General features: G+C 49.7%; 1 protein-coding gene across 8 annotated transcripts in view; it reads right to left on the reverse strand.

Moving 5' to 3' along the window:
- NCOA1 (nuclear receptor coactivator 1) overlaps window positions 1–21,574 on the reverse strand; it is a 155,623-nt gene that overhangs the window by 55,204 nt on the left and 78,845 nt on the right. For 7 of the 8 annotated variants that reach the window (XM_031603863.2, XM_031603862.2, XM_090136546.1 and 4 more), the window contains one exon: window positions 732–834. In XM_031603863.2, coding sequence (XP_031459723.1) covers window positions 732–817 — 86 coding nt within the window. In that variant the 5' untranslated portion in view covers window positions 818–834. Of the gene's footprint in view, window positions 1–731; window positions 835–13,727; window positions 19,995–21,574 lie in introns of those variants that run through there. The other variant, XM_090136548.1, reaches the window with a different exon arrangement.

Genomic DNA, 21,574 nt, shown 5'->3' on the forward strand with positions numbered 1-21,574 from the left:
ATACATGCAGAGTTTGCTCAGCACATCAATATTCTGTGCAAAGCTGCGTTCCAGGCTGCAGAGCTGGAAATCCATCCTTACTAAGAGACAGCACTGCAATGGGAAAAGATGCACAGGATTCACAGAGAGCCTGTGAACGGGAGATCGAAGACGTGTTAATCTGAAACCAGTTGGCCACGTGAAGGCTCAGTCCTAAGTGAAAGGTGCAAAATGTTGCAGTGAGCTGAGTTTTAAAGCGCTCTGCACTAGCAAGCAAGTGAAAATATTTCAGACAGAAGCAAGAGGGGCCTCCAGCAAAGTTTCTGAATATGATGAAAGATGCATTTCTTGGGAATCTGGAAGAGGAGGAAGGCTGGGGATGACCTGCAGACCCCACTGTTGCCCTTTACAGAACTAACTGCTCCAAATTCACCCTGCAAAACTTTCTCAAAGCTCCTCCACTCGATCGAGCGCTCTCAATTTATAAAATCAATACGTTAACTTGGATAACAAGCCTCTAATCATCGTTTGCCACCTAACAACAAGCGGAGCAGATGGGGAGCCGCGTTTCCATCGTGCTCCATCTTCCACCGCAGCCACCGATAAAAGCAAAGCGAAGTTCTGGTGGGAAGTGTGAACGTTTACAAGTGGCTGAAACCAGGCTCCATCTGCTCGAGCAGACGGGATCGAACGACGCCGTCGGAATGACAAAGTAGCCGGGGCAGGGCTGGACGTGGCGCGGCACAACGTACCTCTGGGCCGTGTCGCAGGGAGAGCCCTTCCTCTTCCGGGAGTCGGGGTTGGCGGGGTCTGTCGAGCTGTCCCCAAGGCCACTCATGTTGACCTACTTTGCACCTGGAAATGAAGAGACACGAGGTCAGGATGAGGGTTCTGCAGCCAAGGGAGGTTTTCTATATGACAGTGCCAGGAAACACGAACCAAGCCACCCGCAGGAGGTGACCGACCCAACGCACGTCATTCTTGTTGAACTGATGCCTCGTTTGTGGAGGAAAAGGTGTGGAGAGAAAACAAGGACTGATCACATTACCTTCCTTTTGGTGTCCTTCGGTCACCATTTGGCCAAGCAAGCCCTCACCATAAACGTCATCTCCATTACATCACAGCCTGAGCTCTTTCCTACGTCCCCCCCAGATCTGCTTCGCCTTATAAGGGTTCACTTCAGTGTTTTGTTTGCTAGCATTTCATTTCATACAATCCCAGAGTTGTTCTGGGTTAGAAGGGACCTTAAATCTCCATTCCATGCCACAGGCAGGGACACCTCCCATAGACCAGGCTGCCCAAAGCCCCATCCAGCCTGGCCTTTAGGCACTGCAGCACCCACATCATCAGCCCGCCTCAGTGCCTCACCACCCACATGCTCATTCATTAATTATGAACTATCTGTTTTTATTTAACTGAATGAAATACTACATAAGCACAACAAGGGCAAGGAAGTCAATTAAGGCTTTTTTTTTTTTTTTTTTTTTTTCTCTGTATCTTCACCTTGAGCTGTGTTGAAGGGATTTTGCCAAAGAGCCAAGAACACAGCCAAGCCCAGATGGAATTAAATCTGTCTCCTACAGGTTTAAAACTCCCAGAAGACATCAAACCAAGGGACACTGCTGCTCTACGAAGGAATCAGGCTGTGCACATTGCTTCACCTCCTTTCCTAGAGTTGTTCAGTGATTATCTGCAATAATTCAATACCAGATACTGCTACCCTCCAAATGCTTCATTTATTTTCGCATCTTTAGCAATGTGAGAAGACACAATGCCTGGGGAACAACGTCATGGGACCCCAGACAAGAACTTTGTTGTGTGGGTAGGGAGTGAAAGGACTGAGTTATTAAACTCAGTTCCCTTCGTTTCTTACATTGCTCTCTAAAAGCTGGAATTTTAACAAGCACTAAAGCACCGACTGATGGCTATAAAACAAGACTATTCCACAGCTCAGAATGCCAACTCATTTTATTCAGCCAATTCAAGAGATGCCTGCTGCAACAGGAATGCTCTGGACCACCCCAAGGATCCATCTCCACACTCAGGTCAAGAAAACCCAATACTGACATTAAAAATGTAACGTCCTCCCACTGCAACAATGGGTCCTATTAACTCACGCCGCAATTCCAGGTTCTGATCCCACATTATCAGCAGCCAAATGAAAATAACAAATGTTCTGAAGGACCAAGGATGGGGCAGGTAAAGGCGACCACCCAACCAGGATGCTCTGCTGCGAGACCACGGCCAGAGCCACCAGATGCCCCAGCGAGGTGAATTGAGGACAACGTTGAAGCCTCAGCTGAAATCCTTGGCTTGCGTTAAGCCCTTGATGTAATAAGTTCAATGTTTCTTTTTATTGTAAAACTAGTTTATTTAATAGCAAAAGTTGCCAGGATGAACAAGCCAAAAATGTAATCTGCTCTAAAAATAGGCGAGCTGAGCCTTGCTGGACAAGGGCAAGGGTTGTGCTCCCAGTGAGACCGCAGTGGGGCATTTTCACAGCAAACCTGGTTTCTAAACACCAACTTCTTGTAAAAATGTTAATATTCTGCTCGCTTAGGAAAGCAAACAGAAACAGCTGAGGAGCATGGAGGCGGTGATGAAAACAAGCTAATTAGTTCACCTGGGAGGAGCAGGGCAGTAGTTTCCAAGCTTTCTATGAGCTCTCCTGGATGCAAACCTACCCTGTAAAGCAATTGCTCCATGGCTGTCTCTCTTGGTCTAACACCAGAATCATGGAATCATTCAGGTAGGAAAAGACCTCCAAGATCCCAAGTCCAACCCATCCCTACTATGCCCAGCAACCACATCCCCACAGTTCTTCTATAAGTGTACTTCTGTATGTATAGCAATGACTTTTTGGTAATACCCAATGGCCCTATGGCCCACAGCCAGGCAGATGAAACCACCTTTGACCCCAACCCCCTGCTTACAAAGTCCTGCTAACGTCTATAGGAGAGAAGCACAACCTGTGGGCTGCTTTTACAGAAACTGCAATGGTGGAAAAGTCCCTCACATTACACCCATTTATCAGCACAACATAACCCATCTGTGCACACACAGTCTCAATTAGAGGTAATTAAGAGCATACTCAGAATGTCACAAGGATACATCTCTATTGCTGCCCTCACGAGTTCATCACCAGCTGCTAACCTTAATGCAAAAAACAAAAGAACTCCTGCAGACCACAGGAGAAATGGCTGTGCCAGCCATGCTGCGAGTCACTCACTGACCCACTGCATCTGGTGTTCCTTTGGGCTTTGGGGTTTCTTTTCTCAAACTTTTTTTCTGACTTCCCTCCTCCCCCAGCAACAGTAATGATAAGGGATAGAGACTTACAGCCTGATTAAACGCTGCTTTTTCGGCTGCTGAAGTTGTCAAAAACAAATGTCACATCTGTTTTTTGCAACGCTCTTTGGGGGTTGGAAAAGAAATCCCCGTGTCCACCATGTCACCATATGTCACCAGTCCAGCAGACACGTCTGCCTTGCAACTAAATCCTCTTTTCTTGCTACCTTACCCCAATTTCCCTGCCCGTCTCCTCCTGCCTCCCTTGGAGATGCTGCCAGATGGAGCCTTTGGCTCTGGGACATCGATCCCTACCTGCAAAGAGCAGTTTGAATGTGAAAGAGCCTGGGTTTTTGGCAGAAGGTGAGCAAAGCTGGGAGGAAGGTGGAAATAAAAGCCAGCAGCAGGAGATCTGAGTTGTTTTTTCTTCCTGGAGGAAGCGTGGCTGTTTGTGCTGGTGGTGAGTTCACCTTGCTGTCGCAGATCACTTCAACAGGAAATGTCATCAGTAGGATTTGTCTTCTCTTCGCTTGCCCATCCCAGCCTGAACATCCCCTCCTGACACCAAGTGACCAGCCCTTCTCTCATTATAATAATTATTACTCTGGTGATTAAGTCAGTGCAGTGCTTGAAGCCCCCAGCGATGCCACCCTGCATTCCCTGGATCCTCACTACAGGGGGGATCGAGCAGCCCCCATTTCCATGCAGGGATCCAGGCAAGGAGAGATGAAACTCATAACCTGAATCCAGTTAACTCAATCCAAACTCAAAGACTCCAGCATTTTGACTTAAGGCTCAACAAAACGCGCTGAAGGTCACTGGGAGGCTTTCAGCAACGCCACATGGGCCCTTTATGCCTGCAGTCATCAGGGCTATGTAGGAGGGAGCTGATGGATGAGGATTTATATTCCCAGCCCTCCAACAACTGGGAGTGCATCAGGCTGAGGGCAGAGCATCACGCTCCAACATCCCCACGTACAGACACAGCGTCCGTGGTCCTGTGCCCTCAGTGCCTGCAGGGCTGCTGCTTGCTTTGCCTCCCCCCAGCTAAGTGGGATGTGCAGAAATCTTTATTATCACAGCTCTGCTGAGGCAGCAGGCTAATAAAAGCTGTCAGCTCGGGGATGCGGTGGAGCGAAAGCCCACGGTCTCAATTCCCCAGCAAACACACGAGTGTGCCCACACCCACCTGCTGGTTCAGCCTGTGAGCAGAGGGCACACTCGTGTCCAAAGCCCTGCCAGGAAGGTTCTGCAGGGCTGTTTGCATTACAGAGGAGCAGAGCTGATGGGATGATGGCCCCACGTCCTTCCAGCATCTCTCGCTGTGCCTCTCCTTCTCCTCATTTTAATTCTGAACACTTAGAAAGTCCTTCGTATCCACCCTACAGAGGTGATGAGCTTCACTCTCCCAATTCAGGCTTCTCCATTGCTTGTTCTTCTACCCACAAGAAATATTAAGAGCTGTTTATTAGGGTGGATAGTGATAGGACAAGGGGGAATGGTTTTAAAGTGAGACACGGGAGTTTTAGGCTGGATATTAGGAGGAAGTTTTTCATCCAGAGGGTGGTGAGGCACTGGAACAGGTTGCCCAAGGAGGCTGTGGATGCCCCATCCCTGCAGGCATTCAAGGCCAGGCTGGATGTGGCTCTGGGCAGCCTGGTCTGCTGGTTGGCGACCTGCACATAGCAGGGGGTTGGAACTGGATGAGCATTGTGGTCCTTTTCAACCCAGGCCATTCTATGGTTCTATGATTCTATGATTTTGCTTTGGAAAGCTATCACAAGCCCTGTAGTCAATGAAATGGAACCACGGAGCAGAAGGTAATTCTGCACACAGCAACAAACACAAATATACACAACAAAGTGAGTTCCTCAAGGTGGAGAGCACAAGCCTGCTGAATGTCAGCTCCAAGTTCAACAAGTGCTCGTTGTTTATGTGTCTGACACCTAGAGAACAGGAAAAGAAGGGGAAGGGGTATAAAAATCAAGAAGACTGAGCATCATCCTTAAAGAGGCGACGGTCCGGAAGGCTGAGATATTGTGAATTTTAACACGCTGATCATCTATATTGTGTTTGCAACTCACAGACCCACAGCAGCCATTCCCCCTTAGCCCGGGGATAATTCCAGCAGCCAATTTGCTTTACAAATGAATGGGAAAATGTAGGAAAGGGCTCTGCCTTAGCGCTCCAAAAACGAATAATCCAGCTGTGGGAAATCAATATTTGACGCCTGAGGAGACCTCTGGAAATCCACAACGCCACTCTGTTATTTTCCCAAGCTCTCTTTAAAACCCACCTCAGCTAAAATACAACAGGCACGAGGTAAGCGATGTGCTGCTTATTACACTAATTGCAATCATCTCCTTGTTACCTGGTGCTCACCCACATCTGTTTGTCGTAGCCATCTGTTGTCTGTCTTAATTAGCTGGCACACTGGTGGGGCAGGGCTGGTGTACCATGTGGGCTCCCAACGCAGCTGCATCCCAGCATCTCCGTGCCCCGTGGCATGCAGAGTGACAGCACTGCAAGCTGAGGGCAAAGGAAAACAAAACCAAACCCCAAACCTGAAGGTAAACTGGTAAGAATCCAACTGTCCTTCCAGAGCCAGGGAGCAGCGCTGAAGGACTTGCAGGAGGTCAACCAGTAAATGATTGCCCAGCAGCTTCGGCCACTTGCCCAAATTTCCCAGGGTTTACTTTTCAAGTTGCTCTCAGATTGTTCACCAGAACAACCAGGAAGCAAGCTAAGAATGAAAATAAAGCCAATCATGGGGAAAAAGACAAAAACATGACAACTCCACTTCTCCTTCTGCTTCATTTTAAAATCAAGAAGGTGCTCAATGCACTCCATGCTGTTGTCCCCATTGCTGCTGCCTCAGGCAGGAGCCCAGCAGCTCCACCAGTGCCTTTAGCAGATGCTGCCTCCCACGTGACCTCTCCACATTCATTTCTGGAGCACTGCAATGCTTCTGGATAATTACCATCAACTTGGTGTGTAGGCTCAGCACTCCCTGCTAAGCCTCCTTGTCCTGGAGGTTCTACTGAGCATTCTGTGGGAGAGGGCTGCTGAGAACCATAGAGTCATTCAGGTTGAAAAGGACCTCTAGGATCCCCAAGTCCAACCCCAACCCACCCCACCATGCCCACTGTGTCCCTCAGTGCCACATCCCCATGGCTCTGGAACACCTCCATGGATGGTGACCCCACCACCTCCCTGCACTGCTGTGCCACTGCAGCACTGCTCCTTCTGAGAATAAACGTTTCCTAATACTCAACCTGAACCTCTCCTGGCACAGCTTGAGGCCATCACCTCTCATCCTATTACTGTTACCAGGAGCAGAGGCCGACCCCCACCTCACCACAACCTCCTTTCAGGAGCTGCAGAGAGCAATAAGGTCTCCCCCGAGCCTCCTCTCCTCCAAACTAAGCCATCCCATTCCTTAAGCCACTGCCCATAACATCTGTGCTCCAGACCCCTCACAGCTTCACTGCCTTTCCCTGGATGCACTGCATGGCCTTGATGTCTTCCTGTTAGTGAGGGACCCAAGAAGATGATTCCCATAGCTGACTCAAGAGATGATACGTGATCATAGCTACACACGAAGACATTAAAGTGCCTGACTTAAGAAACAAAATAATAGGAACAAGCAGAAGCACCTCAGCAAACGTTACCGTTTGAAATGACAACCCAACAAAAGCTTCTAAGAGAAATCTGCATGTCAGTGTTATCAAGAACAGACTTCTCACGTTGCTTTGTCCAAACAGCACGATGTGTGCTTTGCTTTCATATTTGTTAATGGCTGGAAAAGCTCAGTTCTCACCAACAGAGCCTCAGCAGCATCCCCCATCCTTCTGGATAACCCACTAGGATCAGTGTAGGAACCACACTGCCATGGGACACCAAAATACCCAAACCTGCAGACAGGACAGCTCAGTGCCCTCCCTGCTTGACCTCAGCTTTGTCTCCAAGTGCTCAGGATGACCTCGCTGTGTCCTCAGGGCTGAGGAGAAGGGAATGCTGCCACCAAGGCTGGCCTTGATGTGGATCCCTTGGCTGTGGAGCCCTGAGTTGGATGCCCAGTATAGACCTAAGCTTGGCTGCTACTCATTCCCTCTCCATTTGTCTCTTGCCAAGACCCTGGACATAAAGAAGCCCAACCCCATTCCAGCAGCACAATGAGCCAGTGAAAGATAGAGCTATTTAGGAGACAGATGCCTGCGTGTGAGATAAGATGGGCAGCCGGAAACTATGCTCAATGTAGGTCTCTATGGCTCGTGATTCTGCACCAGCTGAGCTGAGGATGATCAGAGGGCTGGAGCACCTTCCCTACAAGAACAGGCTGAGAGAGCTGAGACTCTGCAGCCTGGAGAAGCTAAGGCTCTGGGGGGACCTTATAGCGGCCTTCCAGGACCTGAAGGAGCCTACAGAAAAGCTGGGGAGGGGCTTTTTGTAAGGGAAGGTAGTGACAGGATGAGAGGAAATGGCTTTAGACTGGAAGAGGGCAGATTCAGACTGGATATCAGGAAGAAATTCTTTACTGTGAGGGTGGTGAGACTCTGAACAGGTTGCCCTGCGAGGCTGTGGATGCCCCTCCGTGGATACATTGAAGGCCAGGCTGGATGGGGCTGTGAGCAATCTGAGCTAGAGGGAGGTGTCCCTGCCTACAGCAGGGGGTTGGAACTTCATGATCTTACAGGTCTCCTTCCAACCCAAACCATTCTGTCATCCCATGAGTTTCTCCCCCCCCACCACAAGACACACACATGTAGAAAGTCCTTTTAAAAGGATGACTGCATGCCTCGGAATCACAGAATCACAGAATGGCCAGGGTTGGATGGGACCTCAAGGATCATGAAGCTCCAACCCCCCACCACAGGCAGGGCCACCAACCTCCACATTTCATACCAGCCCAGGCTGCCCAGGGCCCCATCCAACCTGGCCTTGAACACCTCCAGGGAGGGGGCATCAGCCTCCCTTGCAAACAACTCAGACGAGGTATTTCAAGCCCACCTGAAGAACTCCAAATATTCCAACTGCTTTGTTTTTCATCCTCATTAAAAAAAAAAACCAATAGAAATTCAAATCTCTCCTTCCACCAGCTGTTTTCCCCAAACACACCAACTGGTTCATTACAGGGCTGCTCACAAACGTTGGCATGTACACCTGGAGTGTCTGCATCCATGTCTTTATGCACAAAACCCAGACCCGAGGCACCAACCACGTGGCTGCAATGAGAGGCCATACAAGCCTCTCATACAGGGTGGCAGAAGCTGCAGGGCTGCCCACGTTGGTCCTTTGTGTGCGTGTGCCCTCTGCTTCCCAGCCAATGCGTGGTGGATGATAAATGGAAACTCCGGTTTGAATCAGCCCAAGTCACAGAAGAAAAACAACAACACGTCATTTATGCAAGTTTGTATTGTTACCCAAGCCTTTGTGCAATCCAGAAGCAAAATCGGGGCTAAATGTCACATAAATACCAAGTACCTTCCTGTTCAGATTTATAGCAAAAAGGAGACGCAAAGGAGACCCCAGTGATGCTCAGTGCAGCAGGGCTTACATCACTCTCTAAAATCTGGACTTAAGTGCTGTCCAACTCCGATTTCAACTATTTTTCATTTTGGGATGAGCACTGACAGCACCAACAGCTGCTTTTCTTGCAACAGCCTCATTTTTTCCAGCAGTTTCCATCCTGCTTTGCATCCCAGAGCAGCAGAGCAGATCAGCAGGCTCTCCTCTCTGCAGCCACGTTGTTGGAGTTATCCCAAACACTGCTGGAGGAGTGCAGGGGCAGCAGTCAGATCTGCTTCCCCCCTCTGCTCCCCCAGGGCTGCATCATGTGCAGCAACAACTTCTGGAGGCAGCGAGGCTGGCAGCAAGGTTACACAAGTGACTGCAGAGTGGCAGAGAGCAGCAGCAGGGATGGAAGAAACCCTCTGAGAAGGTGAGTCCAGGTTAGGTGTGCACAATGTTAACACCACTGTTGGAATGCTCTAGGTGCTTCAGTCTTTTGCTCCCTTCCTCTAAATTCACCCTTGTAGGACCACCAAGACCTCATGCTCTGCTCAGCAGGCAAATCCTGCAGGACTCTGTCCCAGAGATCTGCTTCTGCCATGCTGTGCTGAAGGAACTTGGGCAAAACATGCAGCTCTGTCCCCATCGCCCTGGGAAGGGACCCGCTTCACTCCAAAGCAGGAAGGAAGCCTGCTTTTTTGATACAGAGATCAAAATATTTCTTTGCACTAATGGTGGAAATACACTGCAAACACAAAGCAATGTGAACCCAGCCTCGAATGAACAGAAATGGATGTAAAACTTAATTGCCATCCTTGAGCAGTCTTCCTGGTGGAGCTGCTGGTGCCTCAAAGCCAGCAAGGATCACTGGGCAATGTTTACAGCAGAGATAAGGCACAGAACCCAACTGCAAGAACAGTAACCTTCTCTCCCAGTAGCTGACAGGAAAAGTAGGTTAATTTATACAGCTTCTGAAAGGAAAAAATAACACTAATTCCCTCGTAGTCACACAACATTACACACCAAGTTTCGTATTACGTGTGTGAATTACACTTTGCAATTACACAAGTTTCTCTATGGGGAGAATGAAGTATTTGGCAGAACGTGCAAATACATCAGGTTCTCATGTAACTCCAATTAAACTGCAGTAGAAACACATGCACATGCAGCTCCATAAAAATCACCGTGAGCACGCCTGGGTTACAAGGGCACTGCAAGCAGCAGTGCAGCTGAGTGATGCTGGGCACAGTCCTATTCTGCAGGGGATACGGGTTCCTTCTATTCAAAATGTGCAGGATTTGCATGAGGCTCTTCCTTCTTCTATGCTTAAAGTTGCTAAATCCAGAGTGCAGGCCAGGTTAAGAGTCAAGTGATGCTGGTGACCATCATCAGAAGCTCACGTTTTAGGGAGGGAACGGTGTCAAAGTGCAACCCTGCCAGCTCCCAGCCAACTGCCAAACCACTCCACCCTCTGGAGCATGAAGTGTGTTTAATCAGCATTCACACTGCAACAATACAAACCAAAATTCCTCCTTGAAATCCAGCAATTGATGCCTACCACGCCTGTCTTTATGCCGGGCCAACTGCAGCTGAAGCCAGCAAAAAAACGCCATTATTTCCTCCTGCATCCTTCTGTTGGATGGAGGAAGCCCATGGGGTGTCAAGGTGTGCCTGGGAGATGAGTTCAGCAAAGCCAGGAGTGCTGGTGGATCAGATGGAAAGAAAGACACCATATGGGGATTTTATATCAAACAGAGCCACTAAGAAACATTTCTTCTCCCAAAGAACAGCACAGCTGCTCAGGAAGGTGGTGGGGTCACCGTTCCTGGAGGTGTTCAAGGAATGTAGGGATGTGGCACTGAGGGATGTGGGCAGCAGGCAATGTGAGGTGGGCTGGGGTTGGACTTGGGGATCTTAGAGGTCTTATCCAACCTGACTGGTTGGATAACAAGCACAGAAACGCCAAAAATGCGTTAAGGCTGCACTTCAGATCTAATGATTAACCTCGGGACCCTGCTTTGAAGAAAGCCAACAGGCAGCCGTTGCACCAGCAGAAATGTCTTTTTCTCCCCCCCCCTTTTTTTTTTTTGTTCTTGCTATATTTTGTTTAATCACATCTGCCCTACTTTCAGTCAAGTGTGTTGGACTCCTCTTCCCTCCTGCCATCCCCACCAGCAGTGACTCGCAGGTGCTTCTGGCACTTGCTGACAAGAATCAGTGCCGACAGCCGGCTGCTCCCCCATGGAGAGCTTCGCTTCCCACCCCCCTCCTCTGGGCTGCTTCTCCTAAACCCTTTGTAAGGCTTCTCAGAATCACAGACTGCCCCACGTTGGAAGGGACCCACATAAGGACCACCGAGTCCAATCCCTGGCTCCACAACCAAACCCTATGGCTGAGAGTGGTGTCCCTGCACACCCTGAGCTCCAAAACTGGAGCTGTGCCCACTGCCCTGGGGAGCTGCCCCGTGTTTGCCCACTGCTCTCTGGGGCAGAATCTTTCCCTAACCCCCACCTCACCCTCTCCTGATGCAGCTCCGTGCACTCACAAAACTCAAGAGTCAGGAAAACTCTTCCAGTTGTCTCCAAAACGATGACATTTTATCTGCTGGAGAGAATTTTGTGCTGACCAAAACAAAAGAGCGCATTACAGAGCTTGTTTGAAAAGCCTGCCACGGCTTCCTTGTGAATAGATTAATCAATTTTATGAGATTTGATGCTAAATTCCTCACTGACAGCTCCGCTCCGAAAGAGGCAAGCTGCCATGGAAGAAGTCTGGAGGGCGTCAGCTCGCAGAGCTGGTGTAACACGAAGCGACCCAAGACTCAACCAGCACACCGAAAACAAGAAAACCAAGGAATATATTTTTAACCCATTCATCACTACTATTCTATAAAATGACTGCCGTTAGATCTTAGGAGGAAGTTTTTCAGCCAGAGGGTGGTGAGGCACTGGAACAGGTTGCCCAAGGAGGTTGTGGATGCCCCATCCCTGCAGCATTCAGTGCCAAGCTGGATGTGGCTCTGGGCAGCCTGGTCTGCTGGTTGGTGACCTGCACATAGCAGGGGGTTGGAATGAGATGATCATTGTGGTCCTTTTCAACCCAGGCCATTCTATCATTCTAAGATTCTACAAAATGTCCATGTTGGACAGGACCCTGCTTGCCTCTGGTTGCTTTCTTTTCAGAAGTCAATCTTTCAAAAGGCCGTGCGGGAAGATGCTAAAAGAAATAAAACCACACGCAAAGAAGAACACAGCTTAAAAAAAAAAAAAAAAAACCAAACCAAAAAGGGTAATTGGATTATTGGTGTTGAAGCAACATCCTGCAGGCAGCTCTGGGCTCAGGCTGCTGTCGGGGTAGGGTAGTAGAGTTCGAAGAGGACTCCCACCAGGCACAGAGCTACCCAGCAGGGTGAGAAATGAGCAGTGCCTCATGCCAGATGTCCTTCTCCAGCAGATTGGAACTCAGGTGCAAACATGCTTCGTGCTGCATTGAAGCTGCATTTTGGTTTTAGTGCAGGGATGAGCTCAGTCCTTCCAACTGCTCAGCAAGAGCTCCTCTTCTGTCAGTTGGGAGAGGTCGGCAGCCTCGAATCCAACCAGGCAGCGTGTGAGGGAGCTGGCAGTGCACTCACAGGGTATCTGCTCAGCTGTCTTGTATTTAATCACTTAAATAGGGATCAGAGAGCTATTGAAATTTACATACAATACAAGATTTGGAAGAGCTGTAACCACTGCCGAGAACAAAAGCTGAATGCGAAGCAACCCAGGGAGTTGGAAAATAGAAGCAGGAAACAAAATGAAACCCAGTTCATAGAATCATAGAATGGCTTGGGTTGAAAAGGACCGCAATACTCATCTATTTTCAACCCCCTGCTATGTGCAGGTCGCCAACCAGCAGACCAGGCTGCCCAGAACCACATCCAGCCTGGCCTTGAATGCCTGCAGGGATGGGGCATCCACAACCTCCTTGGGCAACCTGTTCCAATGCACCACCCTGTGAGTGAAAACAGTTCAACACATTCCTCACCAATAGGCACCAACAGGGAGGAGATCACCCCACTGCAGGACTCCTCCTGCAGCCTCTGGCTTTGGGGGTGTTGTGGCTTTTTTCTTCTTCTTTAAATACTTCACATTGCTCAGCACTATCACCAGCTCCAGAATATTGAACTTCTGCAAAATGCAGCCGTGGCATAGCAGCACTCGTGGATGTTTGGAGACAGTCAGCAGAGCATGGAGAATGAATGGCTCAGGTTTGGAGACAGCATCAGTAGCTATCTCTGAGTAATTAGCTAACCAAACAGAATTAGGCACAGTTGAGCTCACCTTCTCAGCAGAACCATATCAACAATGGGTCATAAAAGAGCACTGCGAATGACAAAGCGATTAAAGGGATTTAAAAGGAAAAGATTAAGCCAGCAAAGTGTGTACAATCTGACCAAGCTCAGGGAAAAGGAGAAGTGATTTGCACCCAGCAGGCCTGAGCCGCACGCTGCATCCTCTGTGGGTCTGCAAAGCATGAGATTTACAAACTAAACCAACACAGTTTGCTGAATACGATCTCGGAAAAACAATTATTGACCCTGGAAAAAGAAGGTTGTCTGGGAATTTCCCAAGGAGCACAGCACAAGAGGCAGAGGAAGAGGTCAGGCTGGATGGGCCGTGAGCACCTGGTGGAGCTGTGGGTGTCCCTGTTCAGTGCAGGGACCTGATGGCCCTTACGCATCCCTTCCAACTCAACTGATCCTATGGCTCCGTGATTCTAGGAATCGTTTAGACTAACCACAGAAGGATCCTGTTTTGAGAAGAAGAGACATCTACAGGTTTACCTTTACAGAGGAGATCGCTGAGGAACGGTTCGCTCCGGAAACCAACCCCACGGCAATGCCCCCGGCACTGACACCACAACCCACACGGCACCAGTCCCAGCCCATGGCACCGCCATCCCGTTACCTGCAGCCCCGCACAGCGTCCCCAGCCGACCATGGCCCGATCCCCAGACGTGGCCCTGCTCTCCCCAGGCAGACGAGCCGGGAGCTGCGGCGGAGCAGGAGAATGCCTGAGCAAGTCTCGGGAGCGTAGCTGCTTGCTCGTGCTGATTACAAATATTCAGGCATCTCTAAGTAGGCGGAGTACAAGAAAAAAAAGGGTTTTTGAGAAACTGACGGAAAAGCAACTAACGAAGGTGAATAAATTAGGAGATGGCTTGGTTTCCTTAGCGTTTATTGGCTTGATAGCAATACCTAGAGGTCCTGAGTGAGGCCGGGGATCCATCGCACCAGGCTCGGCGGGAGCAAACAGCTGCTGCTGCCCGGAAGCGTTTGCAAAGCAAAATGCAGCACATGGGGAATGCAGCACGGGGCTGTGCATGGTATGTCTGAGGGCAGGCCGAGACAAGCAGGAGCTTCGAGTCAGACTCAGGATTCAGCTCTGAGCGAGCCAGACCAGAACTTTTGCATTCTTGTAGGTACCACCAAAACAGAGCCTGCAGTGGGAAGGAGACGAATAACATGCGATTCCCCAGGTGGGCATTTGGTAAAGCTGCTGGTTTGTAGCCCAGTTCACAGAAATGGTTTGAATTGGAAGGGACCTTTAAAGGCCATCTGGTCCCACTCCCTGCACTGAACAGGGACACCCACAGCTCCATCAGTGCTCAGAGCCCATCCAACCCGACCTTGGCTGTCTGCAGGGATGGGGCACCCACCTCATTTCTGTGCAACCTGTGTCAGTGCCTCACTCAGCTGGCTCAGTATCTCCAGGAAGCCTCCATTCAGCAGCCCTGGGTGATGTTGTCAGGAGGCAGAGCTCTGTACAAAGCTCTGATAGTCACAACGCACGGCAACAGCTGGCCAAGGGGCCAGCAAAAAAAGAGGGATGAAACCCAAGGCTGGAGAGATCCATGCCTACAGAAGAACAGGACAAACTGGAGGGGAGTCTGCCCAGGGAGGAGGAGGAGTTACCACCCCTGGAGGTGTCCAAAGAAAGGGCAGATGTTGCACTCAGTAACATGGTCTAGCACGATCATGGTTTGACAGTTGGACTAGATGATCTTACTGGTCCTTTCAACCTGAACGATTCTAAGATTCTGTGATTCAAAATTGCAGGGTTTTATTTTCCATCCTTGGTTTACACCTCCCCCCCCTTTTCAGCTGATATTTTAAACTAAGCATACTGAGAAAAAGGGAGGAAAAACCCAGCAACAGTGCAGCACAGCAGAGCTTTTTGCATCATTATTAATCTTCTACTACTACTGCTCACAGCAGCAGCAGACACCTGCAAAATAAGGGGATCCCAACCCTGAGCTATTTACAAACCCGATTAAGATGTGATATAATTAAAAGGCAAATAAAATAGTAGTGAACACAGAACGGAGAGGGAAGGGAAAGAAAAACTATTAATTTCAGCAGCTTTGCAGAGGTTCCACCTATTTTACATTGAAGTGCCCACAAACTGTGGGACTTGCTATTTCTGGAAGCCATCTGGTGTCTGAGTGCATCTCAGCAGCACCACTACACCCAGTGTCTGTTTGATGGAGATGTGGCACTGAAGGACGTGGTCAGTGGGCATGATGGGATGGGTTGGGGTTGGACTGGGTGATCTTGGAGGTCTCTCCAACTGGAATGATTCCATGATTTTATGTCCCTCATCCTCCTCAGACATCTTCTGTGCCTGCGCTTTGAAGTTATTACATGACTTTAGACACCCCTCAGCATCCTGCTTGCCTCCAGGACTGCATCTTTTGCAAATGCTTCCTCCACAGCATTAGACAATGCTACTAAAAGATGCTTCCCAGTATCTTAAAAAGCAAATGGGCAACAAGAGGAGGAAACCCAACCTCCAGTTCTACCGTCCTTTGGCCCATGTCCCACCCCACTGATAATGCTGGTCCCTACAAAACCCAGCCTTCACCAGCACAGGGAGCTACTGCAGGAGATGCTCAAGCAGATGGATGCACACTTTTTTTGCAGCACTGCACTGAGACAGGCCAAAATTGATGAATTGAAGGATTACTACCACGGGGTGAAATGCTAAGGGGGAAAGAGCCATGGCTGTGGCCAAGGGATGCCCTGGAACCACCACACTGACCCAGGCAGCTCCTACACACAGCATCCTGTAGCACTAGATTTGTTATTACTTTTTAAAAAATACATACACACAACATGTTCCTCCCATTCCTTACAAATGTGCCAATCCCAGCCAGGCTCCAGAGAGCAGCAAAGATAAAATCAACACGGAGATGGCTCGTAAAAGCAGCTGACAACTAACCCAGGAGCCTAAGGCAAGGCAGAGCGCATCTCACAGCCTGTGTTTGAAATGGGGAAATTCCCCATTGAGACATAACCTGGGTCTGGAGCTGAGAAGAAGGTGCCCAGCACTGCTGCCCATCCACGCACCCTGCTTTTAGGAAGCTTTGCTGTGAAAGAGGACAAACTTCCAAAGCCTACCTTGAGTAGCAGGGATGCAGAGAGGAGATTGGGCTGCACCCAAACCTCGTGGCAGAGCCCACGGTAGAGCCCAGAGGGCCCTCAGGTGGCAGGGATCCAGCCTGGCAGCAGGGATCCAGCCCAGCAGGATGCCCACAGGTTGGAGCTGAACTCACTGCTCCTGGCTGCCCGCGTCGTACCCAGCGCCTCGCATCCCAAACAGTTTATTTTCACGCTTGAAGCTCTGCCCTTAATTAAAAGCAGTCTTGATAATTACGCTTCCCAGCCAATCCCTCATCTGCAGCCCTGCTGCCTGAATAGATCCTCATTTGGGGCGGATGTACAGAGGGAGCAAGGCAGCAGTTGCCTGGAGGGCACGGGGACCGGAGGGACCCGCAGGGAGCAGCAGCACAGAGCTGCTCACTAACGAAGCCCCAGGTGGCAGAGCATCGCCCAGGGAAGGCACTGAGCCTCATGTACAGACACACTTTGTCACAATGAACAGCACTGTTGGAAACTGCATTTCTTTTCACCTTGGGCAGCTGCATGCTCAGCGATGCTCCCATCAGAGGCCGTGGCAATCTCCACGCTTACAAGATCCCAAAGTCATCACGTTCAGTATCGCAACGCTTCCAAGAGCAGCCAAGCTAAAACACAGCCAAATCCATCCACTAACAAAGCAACACATCAGGGGACGTCGTAGCATTGCATTCCCCAGAGTATGATGTCAGAGAGACAAACCTGTTAGGAAAGGTAAAAAGGAGCAGGAATAATTGCATCACCTCGTGCCCTTTGAACAACCTTTGGATTCTGACGGTTTTTGCCAGGAAGAATAATGAAAGTCAAACTAATTAAGCAATGAACATGCCCACAGTATGGAGTGTGAAAATGTTTAAAGTCTGACATGCTGTTAGGAAGCACGCAGCTCCCAGCCTCACCTTCCTGCTGCTGCTCTGGGAGCAACCATGATGGTGCAAAGGCTGTTGGTTTTCTCTTTTAGTATTAACTCACAGCACTAAAATGGGGTTTTGTGGGAAGAGGAGATTTTAAAAACACTTCTGATCCTGCAAACAGGCAGCTTTCATGGAACGAAATCAAACGCTGCTCATAGAATCACAGAATCATTCAGGTTGGAAAAGACCCCTCAGGTCACCCAGTCCAACCCCACCACTGCCCACTGCCCACATCCCTCAGTGCCACATCCCCACGGTTCTGAAACACTTCCAGGGATGGTGACCCCACCACCTCCCTGGGCAGCTGTGCCACTTCATCACTGCTCTTTCAGAGAAGAAACGTTTCCTAATATCCAAGATGAAAGAAGAAGAAACCTGTTCTTATATCCCTAGACTCCTAGAAGGGTTTGGTTGGGAAGGGACCATAAAGCTCAACCAGTCCCAAACACTGCCATGGGCAACAGCCACCTCTCACCACCCCAGGCTGCCCAAATCCCCATCCAACCCATGTCCCAGGAGATCTCTGTAAGGTCTCTTTCATGAGGCTCTCATCTGGCATCACTGCAAATCCAACATCCTCTCCAACGCCACACACTGATGCCATGAGCATCAATGCCACCCCACCCAGGGTGACCTCTTGAGCATCAGAGCCGAAGGTCACCCACTTGAAAGTAACAAAAACCTGGTTTTACTTCCACATCAAAGCAGCTCCCAGAATTGTGGAGAACCATGAATATTCAGACTGGGAATGGTGGGTGTAGAAGTGCCAAGAAGAAGAAACAGTAGAAAAAGGGCTAAAAATACAGCAGATGTTGGTGATAGCCAGGCTAACAGGTCATCAGCACATCAGCACACAGTGTGTCAGGGTGCTCAGGTGGAGACAAAAAGCAGAAGGAAAACCCTGGTGAGCCTCAGGGATGGGACAGAGTGCATGGGCTGACCCAAGGGTATGAAAAGGGATCTGAGAGCAGGACTGGGAGCACAGGTACTGTGGCACTTCCATCCCATCCTTGGGACTGATGGGAGCAGCTTGTGTCCTGGACACGTCTGCTGGTCCCACAGCTATGTTAGATCCACCTGGGGATGGGTTCACTTTGAACCACAATCACTTTCCCCTGTGTGAAGGTCTAGCACTGAGACTTGCTTTGGGGCTGATGCAATATGGATGGGTTATTTCCCACAACACGTTGTTGTTCATCATGATCTCGCCCTGGTCACCATCACCATCAATATGCACAGGAAACCTCGAGGATGTGGGAGAGGTGCCCAGCTAAGCACAGCCAACCTCAGAGAGAACATCCATCTCCTGACAGATCTGAGGCCAGGATCTGGGGATCCAATCTCAGATCTCAGCTCTTCTTGGCTGTCTCAGCACATCACGATCTCTCTGTAATTCTCTGAAACTGAATTAACATCTCCTAGACACACACTGCTTTTGCTGCTCTGTCTTACCAGTCTGGATCATAAGTTTTTCATGAAAAAGAAGCTCTTTTAGTGCACCACTGCCCTTTTAGATGGAAGACCTATACATGTATCACACAGAGAGAAAAGGGCTAAGAGAACAACTCTGAAATCACAGGGGTGATGCAAGGCTGGGGTGCAGCATCATGATGCCAAACACTGGATGTCATTCTCATGTTACTAAGTGAAGCATCAGAGACAAAGTGACAACTGAAAAAAGACAGAGCTGGGTCTGGAAGTGGTAATTTACTACTGCCACTCACAGGGGTTGCAGCAGTGCCTCCGGCTGCAATTTACAGAATCACAGAATCATTCAGGTTGGAAAAGACCCCTCAGGTCACCCAGTCCAACCCCACCATGCCCACTGCCCACGTCCCTCAGTGCCACATCCCCACGGCTCTGGAACACTTCCAGGGATGGTGACCCCACCACCTCCCTGGGCAGCTGTGCCACTGCATCACTGCTCTTTCAGAGAAGAAATGTTTCCTAAATCCACCTGAATCTCTGCTAGTGCAACCTGAGGCCATTACTTCCCATCCTATCACGAGTTCCCTAGAGAAGAAACCAACCCCCACCTCGCTACAACCTCCTCGCATAAATGCTAACCACCCATCTCCACCAGCTGAGCCCATAACAACGTGGTGCATCACACCTGAACGTGCCAACAACACAGGCACTGCAGTGTGAAGCACCAAGCCGTGCCACCACAGCTCCTGTTGCAGCAGGAGAACTCCTGACCCAGGCAAGGTCTAAGGCTGCCCAACATCACCGTGCACGCGTGCTGCCAGCATTACAGCCTTCCCATTAACCACCCCCTAAACCTATCTCTACAGGGCTGTTTTTGGCTTTATTTTACACACAACTCAAAGCCTCTCAGGTCCGAAGCACAAAACAGCACTCAGACCCCCCGACAGCTTTCCAGCAAGGCGAGAGCTCCTGCAAACTGTGCAACCCCCCCGCGCGCACACATGAAATCATTAACTTCATCCACTGCTTTTTTCAATCTCCCATCAATGATTAACGAACGTTAAGCAGCATTTTTTTTTTTTCTCCCTTAATGAGGAAGCCTTTTTTTTTTTTTTTTTTTTTCTTTGAAATAAAACTGATGTCCTTACTTCTGCGACTCGCCGCGAGGATTCTTGCCAGACCTCTCTTTCCAGCTTAAACATTGACACATTGATTTCCAAGGTCAACCACCGCGCCACGTCACTCTCTCCTTCGCAATGATCCTCAAGGTGCACGGCTCTACGGAACCGCCGGCACCCACAGAGCTCACACCAATCGATAGAAAGAAAATGCCCGAGGGAAGGCAGTCTTGGAAAATGCAAATAGAATCCATTAGCCGGACAGCTGCCTTTCTTTGCCACCTTATGTAAAAGCCTTAAAAAAAAAAAAAAGCCATGAGGGTTCCCTCTGCAGCAGCAGCACATAGAGAGGAGATGCGGGGAGCGGCCACCCGCCCATCACTTGCAGTGCCCTGAAAACTGGGCACGCTGCTGGAGGACAGCCTTACCTGCTGGCTGGGGGACAGCATTACCTGCTGGCTGCTGAGCTCTCCTGGGTTTGCTCCATGCGATGCTGGGGGGGGGAACACCAGGAGGAGACACCGTTGGCACCCAGTGGGTGACTGTGATGGCACAGCAGCGCTTGGGGTGGGGGAGAAAGCAAGCGGTGATGCTTGCTGTTGGGCTGGATGAAAAGCAGGGCTGGTACGGCTCCTAGAGACTTGATTTCTCTTGATATCTTGCAATCAGAAGCAACGCACTCACTGCTTGAATGCTTGATTCTTTCTAATTCAGGCAGGTTTTTCATGTGTGTCCCTATAGCTCAGCATCTGAGCTGTGTGTGACGCAGGCATCACTGCTGTGCTGTGGAATGGAGAAAGCCGCTGTGTGACCAAATAGCCCCAAAGCCCTCTGCAGATCCAAACTTGTCCCTCCTGCCCTGTGGCTCCTCTGCAACAAAGAGCAGTGTTTCTATTTCCATTCTTGGAGGGGGACTCACTGCATGGCACCTTGGCCTGTCTCTCTGCTCCCAGAGCCCCATGTGCCGGTGGTGTCCAGATCAGGCAGGCAGAGCTCACTGTGTCCATGCTGTCACAATGTGCACACAGCTCTGGAAGTTATTTTACTAAAGGAAAGTAAGTAAGAGGAACCTGAAGATTGGGCTGTGCAATGGCTGGTTTGACCCGGGTCCAAATAGATGCAGTTTTGCCACCAGCGTTGCACTGGGACATCGCCAAAGAAGGGATTCCCTCTGTTGTCCCCGTTTTGTGCTTTGCTTCAGAAGAAAGCTGAGTTTCCAGATTCTCTGTATCGACATCAGAGATGAATCATTGCCATGAAGGGACTGGCCCTGCACAGCTACAGACGTCAAAGAACAGAAGGAGAGCACTCTCAGAAAGCCATGGAGGAGGAACCTTGGGGGTGCGTGGTGGTGGGATGGGGAGTTACCCAAACATCAGCAAAGGAGAACGTGCTCAAACCCTGCAGCTGTGTTTACCAGGGAACAAAACAGTCCAAATACTTTTAAACATATATATATGAGAAAGGGAGAAAGGCAGAAAGAAGGAGTCATGGATGACTTAAAATAAACCACAACTTAGAGCTACCAACACCAATGGGATAAATAATGGCGAGAGCTGACTGCAGACCCAGTGTGCTCCAACTGCACGACGATGGCATGAGGGGATGGGAGAGCTGGGAGACGAGGGGCTCACCAAACCCAGCCCCCAAACTGCACCAAAGGCTGCACCCAAATCATAGAATCATAGAATGGCTTGGGTTGAAAAGGACCACAGTGCTCATCTAGCTTCAGCCCCCCTGCTACGTGCAGGGTTGCCAACCATCAGACCAGGCTGCCCAGAGCTCAAATCACACGTTTCCGATTTAGTATCGGAATTATTTCAAAGCAGAGCTTTATTATTATTATTATTATTATTATTATTATTACTACTCAGAAG

Source organism: Phasianus colchicus, chromosome 2, assembly GCF_987193195.1.
Source record: "Phasianus colchicus chromosome 2, bPhaCol1.hap1.1, whole genome shotgun sequence".
Taxonomy (NCBI): Eukaryota; Metazoa; Chordata; class Aves; order Galliformes; family Phasianidae; genus Phasianus; species Phasianus colchicus.